This window comes from Centroberyx gerrardi, chromosome 3 (assembly GCF_048128805.1).
Source record: "Centroberyx gerrardi isolate f3 chromosome 3, fCenGer3.hap1.cur.20231027, whole genome shotgun sequence".
NCBI classification, from domain to species: Eukaryota; Metazoa; Chordata; class Actinopteri; order Beryciformes; family Berycidae; genus Centroberyx; species Centroberyx gerrardi.
In genome coordinates this window covers 26,308,177-26,321,462 of record NC_135999.1, presented here as the reverse complement: position 1 = coordinate 26,321,462, position 13,286 = coordinate 26,308,177, and the positions used below count along the sequence as shown (strand labels likewise).

Sequence of the window (13,286 nt, the reverse complement as noted above, 5' to 3'; positions counted from 1 at the left end):
CCTCCACCCCTCTCTCACTGTCAGTTGCTCTGGATGAGGATGTCAGCTAAATGCCTAAAAATGTAAATGTAGTTGTGTGTTGATGTATGGGAGGCTGTGGCACTGTGTAGGTCAGGCAGGAGGTGAATGACTAAGCAATAAATGTGGTCAACTCACCCTGAACACTCTTTTACTACGGGGTATAAAGATATATTTCCCCGCGGTAATTACTGAGCGATTTATGCATCCAAGCCAATTTACCAAGACAGATAGTCGTCCTAATTAATTAGAGCAAGAGACGGTTACATCAGATCCTGTGTATTGGTAAATTGTTTCTTTTTAGAGGTTTCAACACCTATTTCAACCTGAATACAACACCAGAAGCAACACTCTTACTGTAATAAGAGTTAAATACATAAAACACCATGACTTTAACTTTGTGTAGAAGGAGTACTGCTCACCCAGCCAAATGTTGCCAATGTGCTGGAGGTACAATAAAGTCCAAAAAGTTTTGTACACTTGCCTCCATGCAATTTCATCTGTATAACTGAATTTTCGGTCTGAATGTCCTTCATCACTCATTATACTGAACTTACAGCAAGTCGTCTAGACTGAAAGCTCAGTAATGAAAATTGCATGGATCAAAGTGTGCCAAAGTTTTCTCCTTTTCCCTCTTACCACAACTATTAAAGAGATCATTTCTTTTTGCCGTTTTGAAAATTGCATGGATCAGAGTGTGCCTTTTCTCTCTTACCATAACTTTTGGCATTTCCGCCTTTATTAGACAAAGTGGGGAAAGAAAGAGAAGGGGATGACATGCAACAAGGGACGGATTCGGACGTTGTGTTTACATCGAATGTGTGTTAGACCACTGATCCACCAGGACGCCCCTCTCTCTCACTTTACTCTCTAACTTTAATATAACTTCCAGAAGAGGAACAGGGCCTGATTGAGAAGGCAAAGACTGATTAGGGGAAAAGATGTTGAGGACTAGACCAAGGATTTAAGAGGAGTTAGCTTATAAAGTAATAAACAAGTATTATACATTAGCATTAGATAGCATCATAGTGTTATATAGATTTATAGAAAAACAAACATTCCCTCTGTTCCGGTACACGCTGTATAGATACATACAAGCCATGGATACTTGCAGGGTACAATTCACAATACTTACATCGTTAACAGTCGATGACTAACATGATGACAGACTAAAAAAATACTAAATTGGTGTTGAGATGTTATTTACGATGATTTCAAAACACTGGTTCGTACTAATCTACAAGTGTGTCCCCCGCTAATGTGTAACTGGCTGTTTTTTTCTGTTTCTGTGCGTCTGCCGGGGGGAACTGAAGTACACTGAGTCACTAATGACTATTAGTTTGGACAATCATTAATGGAAATCCAATAGTTTGAGCATTTCGGGGTTTATGCTTTTGGGGGAATTAATTTGCTTCCTCTACTCCAGACGAGAATAATCCATTGCAGAAAATTAAGTGAATCAATTATAAATAGGAGGTCAGACGCAGTCCTCAAATGCAAAATGGAGGGGAAATCAGACTCCTTTGTACTGCTAGTGTGTGCAGGCCTGCAGATGTAACGCACGTCAGATCATACAGCCTAGGACCGTAAGTAAACCCTCACCAGACTTTTTTGTGACACTCGATTGATTTTGTGTCCCTCTCACCCTCTCCCTCTTCTTCTTGCCTCTCCCTCTCTTCCACTTCTCTTCATAGGGGATTGAACTTGGAACATTTCAGTTACAGGACAGACTCTTTACATGCTAGGCCAGGCTCCTGTTGTTGGAGGCTCCATCCACATCCCACTAACCCTCCACCAAAACATAAACTCCATGGGCTCCATGTGTTCACAGTACGAAGAGTTTCATTTCAAAACAAAATTAAAAGGTAACCTACTCTTACAAAATGATTGAAATGTAAGTCCATGGCCTCAGTGGCTTGAGCTAAGAGTTTTCGTCTTCATTCGCTAAGAAATTTATGCAAATCAAGTTGTGGCACAAGCCCTCGAAAAGATCCCTGTGCAAACAAATAGCCCCTACATCACCAATTGCAAGCGCAGATTGTTTCAGCTTTAAGACTGATCCACCGAGGCTGGCACCCTCACACCCTAAAGCCTCTTTATAATTGAAGTGACTCTGATCTGATCTGAGGTTCTAGGATGGAAAACCCTCTGCCTTGCTGTCTGTGTCTTGCGGCAGTGATAGCAGCCATTCTGAACGGACAAGCCACTTTTGAAGGATCCTATATGCGCTACAATCATGTGGGGGAGCCGGCGTTGCAAAGTGTTAGTGAGTTTGACTCCATCTCAATTTGCATGGCATCACCTACAAATAACTATAATGAGATTTACACATAATGTACATATGCATGAACATGACAAGTGCGAAGACGTTTTATTTCTTGACCATTTCTTGCGCAGTTAGTGAGTAGCATGGTGTTCTGATTTGATTTTGGTGATATAGTGTGTGGCCTTCCAAATGCAAACCTTGAGTGAATCTTGGCCTGAATCCTCTATGCTGCATGTTCTAGTGAGATATTGAATGATGAAATCGATATGAATCTATAGTGCTTTGGAGATGAACTCTAAACTCATCCCTTCCGCGCGCTCGCGGGATGCAGCTAACTGTTTAGCTTTACCACCTGTCAGTCTCTCTGTGTGCTTGTTAGCATTAGCAAGGTCTTACACTTTGCGAGTGGGCGGGCGGAGGCGCCTGAGGGCCCGCGGCCGCTGCTGGCTGTCCTGGTCCGTCTGGTAGAAAAACATCCTGAGAGCCTCGTCCAGCAGCACCCATGTTGGCAGACCCAGCAACCTCTGGGAAAGAGAGAGGGGGAACGGTGGAGAGAGGAATCAAGGAAAGGGAGAGATGGAAGGGGGAGGGATGAGAGGGAAGGGGGTGAATGATGGAGTAGAGAGGGATGGATGGAAAGGCAGAGAGAGAGAGAGAGAAGGAGAAAGGAGTAAAGGAGTGATGGACAGGGAGGCAGAGAAAGGGAAGGAAGCAGGGTGGATAGAGAGATGGAAGGGAAAGGAAAGGAAAGGAAAGGGGAGAGAGGGAGATTTGTAGGGGAAGACAGAGGGGGGAGAAAAGTGGAGAGGGAGGACAGATGGAAAGGGAAAGAGAGCAGGAATACAGAGCGAACGGTTGGAGAGGGAAGCGGAGAAAGAACGGTGGAAGGAGAGAGGGAGCTTGGTGGAAGAGCAGAAGGAGAAGGGGTGGTGGGAGACACGAGTGAGAGGGGTGGAGGGAGCGGACGAAAGGACGGGAAATAAAAGAGAGAAAGATTGCAAGTGCAAGGCGAGCGAAGGCGAGAGAAGTGTGGCAAAGTGAGAACCACGTAGGTTGCGGGGGAAAAAAAAGAATAAAACAGAAAAGAGAAGTGAGTGAGTGGGAGAGAGAGAGAAGCAGATCATGTTTTCAGCGATGGAGCAACACTGAAACATGTCAAAAAGTCCCACAACTACAGTCAGTGAGACACGATGTGGGCACAGGGCAGCGCGGAGAGAAGAGAGCAGCAACGCCTACGTGTTGAGCTCCATCTGCAAACTGCTGCTGAAATATCCCAGCCAGCGCTCATCCACCTACAGCATCGTTCAGCCCACTGAGTTGTAGGCTACTGTGCCGCACAGTGCAGGATCTATCAGGCATGCCAGATACCCTTTTCCCTCATACTAAATAAAAGATGGTGGAAAATTAAACGGGCTTACCTTCATGTACGTGTTGAGTTCAGGAATTCTGCTTTCTGCAATCTCCTGTTTGTTGCCAATGAAGACTTTTCCTGAAGAGAGACACATTTTCACCATGAAAAAAGGTGCCGATAAGAACTCACTGCATCAAGAGAGATTGATTGATTTTAGACCTGGCTTCAGTTCTCTTGGAGCTAGAATCCATCCAGCTTACTTTTCTACTGTTTCTACTTGCAAACAAAGACTTTTCCTAACAAAAAAACACATTTTGACTGTGAAAAAGCTGCAAATATAAACTCACTGCATCAAGCGAGATTGAGTTTTAGACCTGGCTTCAGTTCTCTTGGGGGTAGAATCCACCCAAATTACTTTTTTTTTTTACCCAACATGTACAGAACACCATATCTTGCGGCGATATGTGCTGTTATTAACATACCGCATTGATAAGAGACACTTGTGTTGCCCCAAACTAGACAAACGCCTCTCTTGAAAACAACACATCCGTTATGAGTGCAGACTTATTGCCCTTCATCTCTAATGCGACACCAACTCCAGTCCAAAGTTGCGAGGCGCTGTGCAGACTCCTAATGCTCTAAATCAGGCCGCTCAACGATTCATCCAAGGCCATCTAACACTGCTGTTAAATCAAATTTAGCACAGTCTTAATGACCCTCAGGCATAATATCCATCCCTCTCTGCTCTCTCATTTTCTCTCTTGTCTCACTCCCTCAGTCACTCTCGAGCACAATAACTCACTCAGTCACTCACTGACACGCTGATTCACTCATTTACTCACTTAACTGATAAACTAACTGGTTCATTCACTCACGCCTCTGCATCACCTGAGGCCTCATTTAGGAAAACGCTCTTTGAATCCATTGTACGATCATTTCGATTTGCGTTTTACATTTAGCCCAAACAATATTCCTGTGACTCAATAATGATCGTTAGCTAGTCAAAGAAATAACAAGAGCTAAGAGGAGAGGTAGAGGGATTTGTTTTTGCTTCAAGATAGCAGTTCATACATTTAGACTAATATGACAAAAAGATACTAAATTCATATTCATGGCATTTACACCTTGCATGTCGACTGAAATCAGTTATGGCCACTGATATATCACAAAAAGATTGGAGAAAACCAATGAAAACGACAGATTTTGGCATCAAGATCACATTTTTCAAGAATCAAAACTGGGTTGGATTTGATCGTACATAAAAAAAAAAAAAATGAACAACCCGTTTAAAAATGAGGCGCATATCTCCTTTTCCACTCACTTATTCTGTTCTCGCTGCTACCCATCTTCCCTCTGTCTCCCTGCTCTGTCCCCTCTGTCTTTTTTTATTCCCATCCCGGCCTGATGAGATCCAGCACTGCAATTAAACCCATCGGATCTAATATTATCCGGCCGACTCCTCAGTGGCAGATACTAAATCAGAGTTTGCAGAAAGTCTTGTCTCTTGCAGAACTTTCACAGTACACTCAATGAAAACGTAAATGCAAAATATTGAGAGAGAGAGAGAGAGACAGACAGACAGACAGACAGACAGACAGACAGACAGACAGATAGATAGATAGATAGATAGATAGATAGATAGATAGATAGATAGATAGACCTTTCAAATAGATTCCAATGATTGTTGCAACTTTCTGGCATTCATTGCTCTCTCCGTTGTGGTAAAACAAGCCCTTCTGGTATTCTAAGCAGGTTAATAACAAATGCCAAGAACCCGAATCATTTGTGCACAGTAGTATTTGACCCACGCCTGGCATACAGCACATACTGTACAGATCAAAGGAAGGGAGAGGCAGAGAAGAACAGAGGAAACAGTGAGCAGATCAGAGAACAGCAGAAGCCTTGTTGTAGTCCTGCAGGAACGGACTGTAATACAAACATCAGGCTCTGGCAGCGCTCCAGTTAAATCCTAACACAGCAGGTGCAGATAAGAAGACAGGAGGAACAAGGCCGGAGTGAGGGCTATTTTGAAAATGTAATCGATTACAGATTACAGATGACCTGCTTAGAATTTGTAATTAGTAACTGGAGTAGTCAAGCTCAATAATGTTAACCAGTGGGTCTCAAACTGGGTCTTTGGGGGGGTTCCAGTGGGTCCTAGACTAACCCTAACCCTAACCCGAAACCTATCAAACCTTTTTAGCCAGGCTTTGTACCATCTAACCATCAAAAACTGAAAGAAATGATGCTCATTGTGTTAGAAACATAGTTACTTTCTGCTGCATAGAACACAGAAATGTGACCTTGAACATTAAACCAACCATAATGTTTTATTGATTTAAATACTAAAAGTAATCTGAGTCCCAAGACAAGTTCTGAAGTCAATATGTTTGCGACTACAGTGCAACTCGATTCACCATCTATATGATGCGTGCACACACATCTACACACACACACACACACACACACACACACACACCGCTCTCTGTCATCATCTCTCCCAAATCGATGTTCAGTGCCAGCCATTCAAAGACATCAAGCTTTATTGGGGCCGATGGAGTTTTCCAGCCTCCCCTAATCAATATGGACATTGACGGCGGCCTTCAGACAGATAGACTTATGGGAAAACAATACGCTGCAGAATAAAGCTGGAGCCACTTAGCAGATGAGGACAGGGGGGCAAACACATGCATACTGCAGAGGAGCCAGTGATTGAGTGATGAATGTACTGTATATGCAGAGTGACATGCATAGTCTACCTGTCTCACACTGTCCTTTACCACTGTATGTGAGCCCCTGTTGTCCCTGTAACATGGATCAGTATATCAGTATGTGCTGTAATGTAGAGCAGGTGCACTTCCACCTTTGGCCCTTTTGGCACGGTGCTCTGCTGTCACTAAAACATGAAGAGAACCATGGGGAACATGGGATAGCGGCACTCCAAAAAACAGCAAGACTCCATCTCAGTTTACCATTTTTTTAAAATTTTGGCTTCATCATGTTTCAGCATGAAGCCTTCATCAGAGCACCATATTTTTGGAGTGCCGCTATCCCATGTTCCCCATGGTTTTCTCCATCAGAATATACTGTATTACTGTGTAAGTTGTCAATATATCTCTGCACCAATGCCACCAATACAAATTCCTGTATGTTTAGTGTATTTGGTAAATTCCGTGATTTTGATTCTTGCACTTGAAGGCGTCGCCCTGCTCACCCTGACCTTCAGCCTCTGGCATCTTTATTGTATGCGGTGACTCTTTCTAATTTAAAGTTTCTGTTTCATGCCGGTCCAGGAACTTCCTCCCTAGTGCTTAATCTTCTTTAACGACAGTTCACTTGCATGGGCCAATGACTTCTCTTCCTCGGTCCTTCCGTTACTTAGCTTATTAAATGTCCACACACTCTGTTGCTTGCATGTCTGGTTTCTCTCTCTTTCTGTTTCTCTGTAATTTTCTCTCTCTGTATTGCCTCTCCTATCATGACATCATTGATTTATTTTCTCCTCACACTGCAAAGCCTCCATCACTAAACTCCTTATCATCTTACAACTCGTCACCACAATGCTGTTGCCACTGCGACAAAACTGTAGTCAAGAACCAATTTCAGGTCAGTCAGTTGGGGGGGGGGGGGCACATCACTCCTCTGGACTTGTGGGTGATCAAACTTTGCCACAGTTTACAGGACTTTATTTTCTACAAATCATTTCTGTTCGTTATTGTGCATTCTCTAATTAATAAAAGGCAGTTAAAGCTGTATTTCTGTGAAAATATAACTTTTGCTAGGACTAATTGGGCAGCCTGGTGGCTCAGTTGGCTAGTACACACACAATATAACCACTAAGTCCTGGGTTTGAACCCGGCCTGGGACCTTTGTTGCATGTCATCCCCACTCCTGTCTATCTACCTTGAAATATCTAAAGAAGACAAAAAATATCCCAAAAAAATACAATCTTCACATCCTAGCTGCACAATCCAATAAACTTCTGTAAAATATATGAAGTCTGAGATAAGTGGTAAAAATCATAAAAGTAGGGCAGGAAGCATTGTACAGTCTGATGCCTATTGGCCCAAAAGCACCCTTAAGACACTCTGTGCTGCACCTTGGGGTGCTGAGGCGGTGGCTGAAGGTGCTGCATAGCTGCACCAGCTCACCATAGAGGGTTGGGGCGGTGTTGTTTAGGATGGAGTTCAGTTTAGTCTTCATCCTTCCCTCTGCTGCTGCCTACAGTGTGTCCAGCCTTTTCCATCAGTTTGTCTATCCTCCCTTGTTTATCCGCTCATTTGCATGAAGCAAGTTCAATGTCTCATTCTCCCTAGTCTTGCATTTCACATCTTGGGTGAAGTTGGTCCGGATGGAGGAGAGAGATGGTTGAAGTCTCCAGAGATTTCCATGAAGGCGTTGGGATGTTGTGTCTCTAATCCTGTGATAATCAAACACTCAAAACACTGTTGCCACGCTGCCGGCAATTCTGGGCCGTATTCAATTACTGTCAAATGGCACATGAGCATAAATAACAAGTATAGGTCTACAATGTGATTGGGCAGTTGAAACAGTGATCACCCAATCACCAATGACCTATCTAGAACGTCTATCAGCTGATTATAGGCTGCTAATTACAGGCCAATTGATTTGTTGCATACCTGCTTCGATCTATACGCCATTTGAATATGCCATGGAATCTGTACTCATGTTTGTTTTGAATCTCTTCATCTCCCTTTTTCATCTCTCAAAGTCTTGCCCTTCCTCATGGCTGTTTTTCCTCACAGCTCTCCTCTGTGTTTTCCCTCTGGCATCAGTCATCTGTCCATCCATCCATCCATCTGCTGTAAACAGTCCTTTCCTGCCTGTTTTGAATGTCATTCAGTGTGGGTTATATTTACTCCCTCTGAATGAATTATAGTGGAAGCGCTGATGTAAGGTTTTAAATTGACCTTGTAGGTCGCACGCCTGAGTGGGAATAAGCGGCCCGATCCAAGTTGGCACTGCAGAATTTTTGGCATTTACATTTAACCTGACAAAATAAAACATCGCCACAGACATGTCTAAAAAGGAGAGTGCTCCAAAATGCTTTAGATACTTTTTCGGGGAGAGAAATTACCTTGGGTTCATCACTCAATATCTCTAAAATATAAAAGAGGCAGGTTGTAAAAGTGTTATCATTTTGTCAATCAGGGACTTAAATTACCCAGTATCCTTTGCAAAGTGCGTTAATTTGTTTTAATTACATGCAATTAATCTTTTTGTAAAAGCAGGTGTCACTCTTTGCAAATGGTGGATATCTCACTGGGGAGCCAATGCTGCAGCGCAGCGTTTTCAGTTCATCTTCACATTATTATGCAGACCTACAGGCATGTGCCTAAAATATTCTCTCACTCTGTCCTTGTGGCTTGAATTGGATTCGATTTGGGGAAGGGGGAGGTTCACATTAAAAGTTGAGCTAAATTGTAATCAAATCCCTGAGGGCCACAGTGGAAATTAGTCTTTGGTTTAACTGCAACATCCTTGATGATTTAATTCACACATAATGTGTGTTTAAATTCATCAAGCAAATCAAATCATATCTAAATTCACATTGAATATTTGTAAAAAAAAACAAAAAAAAAAACAGGAAGGATGTTTGATTTACGTTATCTCACATGAGAAATCCACTTACGACACATGAAGCAGCTCAAATCTTTTGAAACCACATTCAGATGGGTTTTATTTCTCCCTGGGACGGGGAGGAATTTCTGCCAGCTGTCATCATAAACCCTGCTCCTCTCCCTGTGCAGGAAGGGGAGCGAATGAGTATGCATTTTAAGGTGAAGGTTACAGAGTGACAAGGCAGAAATGACACTATAAAGTACAGTGTTCCCTCTGTATTCACTCAGCACCCACAGCTTCAGCATTACCAACACCGCTGGAGAAAATGTGGAACTGAAAATAACACTACTACTACTCTATTCTACTCTAATTTCCCACTGAAACAAAGAGAAATGTAGCCCTCATTGTTGGAATTAAGGGTTTCACTATGATAAAGGATCCAATGTGTTTTGGCAATGCAGCCTGCAGTAGAACCAAAACTGGGAAACCAAAACAGAGATGGATGTGGAACCAAAATGAGCCATAAAAGTACATAAACGAACAGAAGACCCACTGCACTCGGAGGAGTGGAGGCTGGGTGTGTTTGTCCTCTGGATTTCCCCTAAGCATCTTAGCACTGAGGCGATCATTATCCCGACAGAAGTCAACGGACAGCGATGTGGTCGTAAATAAAAGATTGGACAGTTGTCTACTTTTCCTCTCTGGCCCTCCTTTCCGGACCAAACACTTCGCTGTCTCTTGATCCAGTGCAAATTAGAACCAGCTCTCCTCATTCATATCCTCTGGTCCTGTCCCAAGTTGTCTGGGTTTTTGGAGGAGCATATTCAAATGTTTCTCAGAAATTTAAGGGGTCTGACATACCAGCGTTTCCTCTTTGAAGCCTGACTCACTTTGAGTGTGGGCACAGTCAGGCATGGTGGCACACACCGTCCTTCTTGCCAGGAAATGAGCTTTACAAAATTGGAAATTGGACTCTGTAAGTGTTTACATTCTCTGGGTCAGAGATTTCCCCTGTTTCTCTCAGATTTGGAAAAAAAATGAATTTAACTTTAGAGGGAATCATGAGCGGTCTGGCAAACTGTGGGGCTCTTACAAACACTTCTTTGAACAGTGTGAAATCTGATGTTTGATGTGATGTACCTGTCTTTGTCTTCATCACTGCTGTGGACAGACTGACCTGGGAGAGCAGGCAGGGTGCAGGTGTTGGGTCCCGGTCTCTCAGGGTCTTCAGGAGCGTATTTGGCCTCCAGGTCCTGGTGGAGGTTGAAAAACTGGCGGTACCTCCTGTAGATCAGATACTTGCTGCCCCCTTTGGTCTTCACCTCAATCACAAATGTCTGAGAGAGAGAGAGAGAGAGAGAGAGAGAGAGAGAGAGAGAGAGAGAGAGAGAGAGAGAGAGAGACAGAGAATAAAAGAGAGAAACAGATATGTATTCTTGTCATTCTTCATTCTTAACATTACAGAAAACTGCTGTCTTCCTACATTCATCCCATGCTTTTCTATTGTTTATGCTCTGTTTTTCTACATGTTTGCTGTAGTCTAGGCTACCCTGTATATAAGTATTAGGTCATTTTTTAACTTACAAAGTAGTCGATGAAGCCTTTCTTCTCCTCGATATCAGCGATGGTGGCGCTGACAGGGATGTTATGAGGGAGCTGGTCAAAGTCACTGAGGAGGAGAAACAGTGCGGTTGTTATATTTTTGACTAACTTGAAGAAGAATCCATCTTCAGAGCCCCAGTCCGACTTCCATTGACCGTATCAGAAGTGAGAGCAGGCCTTCAGTCTTATTTTATAAAGATTAGGAATTGCTGATGGAAAATAAACTTCTAATATCATCATCCCATCGCAGCACAAGACTTCACGTCTGTTTCTTACTCTACTGTTTACAGACAATACACACACTGACAAACCTTTTATAGTTTCAAAATGCAATTAAAGTCGTATTTAGCTGTCACATACTGTCAGTCCTGGTACCAAGAGCTCTGCCAGTCAATTTGAGAAACATCAAAATACACTTCAAAATACTGTACTTTTAGATATGTGTTTCAAAATATTAAAAAAAAAATCCAAAAATGTGTACATGTAGAAGACAGTCATTCATTCAAAACATATGTTGAGGGGCCACAATATATTTGGGGTTTCCAAAATATATTTCAAATGAGTGATGTGTCATGTCTGATGCACTGTTGACAACATTACAGTAGATCTACAAGCTTGTGTGTGATGTATGTTGTCAGCAGTATTTCCAGTTTCAAATGAGTGTGTCATCTACATGTTCAAATACATTTTGGCTATTTTTTGCATATTTTGAAACATATCTCTAAACATATTCTGCAGTATGTGTGAAATGTATTTTGTGCTGGGTGACAGGAGCAAAACGGAAAACCCTTGAAATCCAGATGAAACTTCCAAACGCATTTAATAACTCGTACAGTATTTGTCCAATGAAGATTACGCATGCAAAACCAAATAAGAGCCTCCCCTGCCCGCAGCTGCACACCCAGACGACCAAAGTCTACTTTTAGTTTCATTACCCTGTTCCAGTTCAGCTGCAGCTGGCTGAGCCGCTGACGAGAAACTAGACTTTATCCTAAAAATACATGTTAGAAGGAACTTACTGAAATATCACAGCAAAACTATGAACTACGCTATATATTTAATATCCTATAGGAATATTACAGTGATACCATAGGAAATAGAAGTACCACAAAGAACGATAAGGTCACTATAACTCGTTATATTGAGTCCCTCCGGCACACTTTAAGTCCTTATAGAATTATTATAGGGATATTATAGTTATACTTCCATATTTCAAGTGTCAGCGAAACACACTCACCTCTCGTCCCGTAATTGCCTTGGCAGCGACATGATGCTCTGTAGTATTGATTGTAGCCAAAAGTAGAAACTTTGCCTTCTGTTAGTGAAGACTACACACACATACACACACACACACACACTGCCGGCAGCGCTGACTGCGTCTGAAACGGTCTGCAGGCGCTACTGTGCGGAACTAGGCTACAGGAAGCGAAAGTTCCCTAAAAAAGACCAGAGGATGGTGTTTAATTCACCGGGTTTGGCCATGGGTGTGTCCGGTGAAGCAGCGGTGAATGAAACGCTGCAGAAAATACCCATCTTACCAATTCATTTCTTCTAGTCTCCAGCTATAAGCTAAAAGGGGGCTTATAAGGGCATTTATACTGCAGTATTTACACTATTACCTCTCTTCAGCCGCTTACACTGGTCAGCAGTGGGGTTTTAAGGCCGCGTGAATGTTTTCATCCTCTCCATAAAATCATAACACACTTCCCTCCTCCTCTTATCCAATCTGTGCAGATAAAATGTCTGCAGCTCCTTTGGATGAAAAAAGTGAGAGAAGTGAGAGCTGCCAAACTGCGTTCAGAGGCAACTATTAGGGCCAGGAACACAATATTAAACCTACTGTAGGCCTGCATCTATTTCACTGGTCTATTTACACCATTAACTGTGTGAATATACATTTTTAAAATAGCAGCCAAACTATCAATAAAGTGACTCTCAAAATCAGAATATAATGCAGACTGACCTGGAATTCTTAATGGTAAAAAGAGTTTAGCATTGACTCTTATTGACAGAGCAGATTAACTTGTGAATGAAAGAGGAATTTTAGATTTAGCCGACTGAATACCAACACTAGTTGTGTTGTATAAACCGAGACACATAATCTATAAATAGGCCTACTAATAATAAATACAGTTTTCTTATCTTGTATGGAAACATTTTTTCTTGCTGGAAAATTGAAATGGAAAATATCTTGCTAAACGAAGAAATCACTTTGGCAGGGTCCTATTTGATTTTTCAACTTCATATTGCATTTTATTTTATACCTGTAACTTTTAGATTGGAGGTCAGAAAGCACATTGCACTTTCTCCCTTGAAAGGTGATGTATGTACCGCTGTACCAAACTCACCAGAGATGAGTTTTTGTAAAAGCAGATTTTCTAAATTTTCTCCCCGGGGAAACATCATGCCCCCGGGCCCCTGAGCATTTCTGGGGAAGTGCCCTTTTAAAGATTAGTTTTACAGCCT

The 13,286-nt window shown here is 42.3% G+C and overlaps 1 protein-coding gene across 1 annotated transcript in view; it reads right to left on the bottom strand.

The window, feature by feature from the left end:
- The window catches only part of ncf4 (neutrophil cytosolic factor 4), a 31,512-nt gene extending 19,323 nt beyond the window's left edge, over positions 1–12,189 (bottom strand). Inside the window, exons 1-5 of the mRNA XM_071896263.2 lie at positions 12,058–12,189; positions 10,803–10,887; positions 10,396–10,555; positions 3,703–3,773; positions 2,681–2,808 (exon numbers count right to left, since the gene is read on the bottom strand). Of these exons, the coding sequence (XP_071752364.1) occupies positions 2,681–2,808; positions 3,703–3,773; positions 10,396–10,555; positions 10,803–10,887; positions 12,058–12,089 (476 nt within the window). The 5' untranslated portion in view covers positions 12,090–12,189. The remainder of the gene's footprint in view (positions 1–2,680; positions 2,809–3,702; positions 3,774–10,395; positions 10,556–10,802; positions 10,888–12,057) is intronic.
- Positions 12,190–13,286: the final 1,097 nt, after the last annotated feature.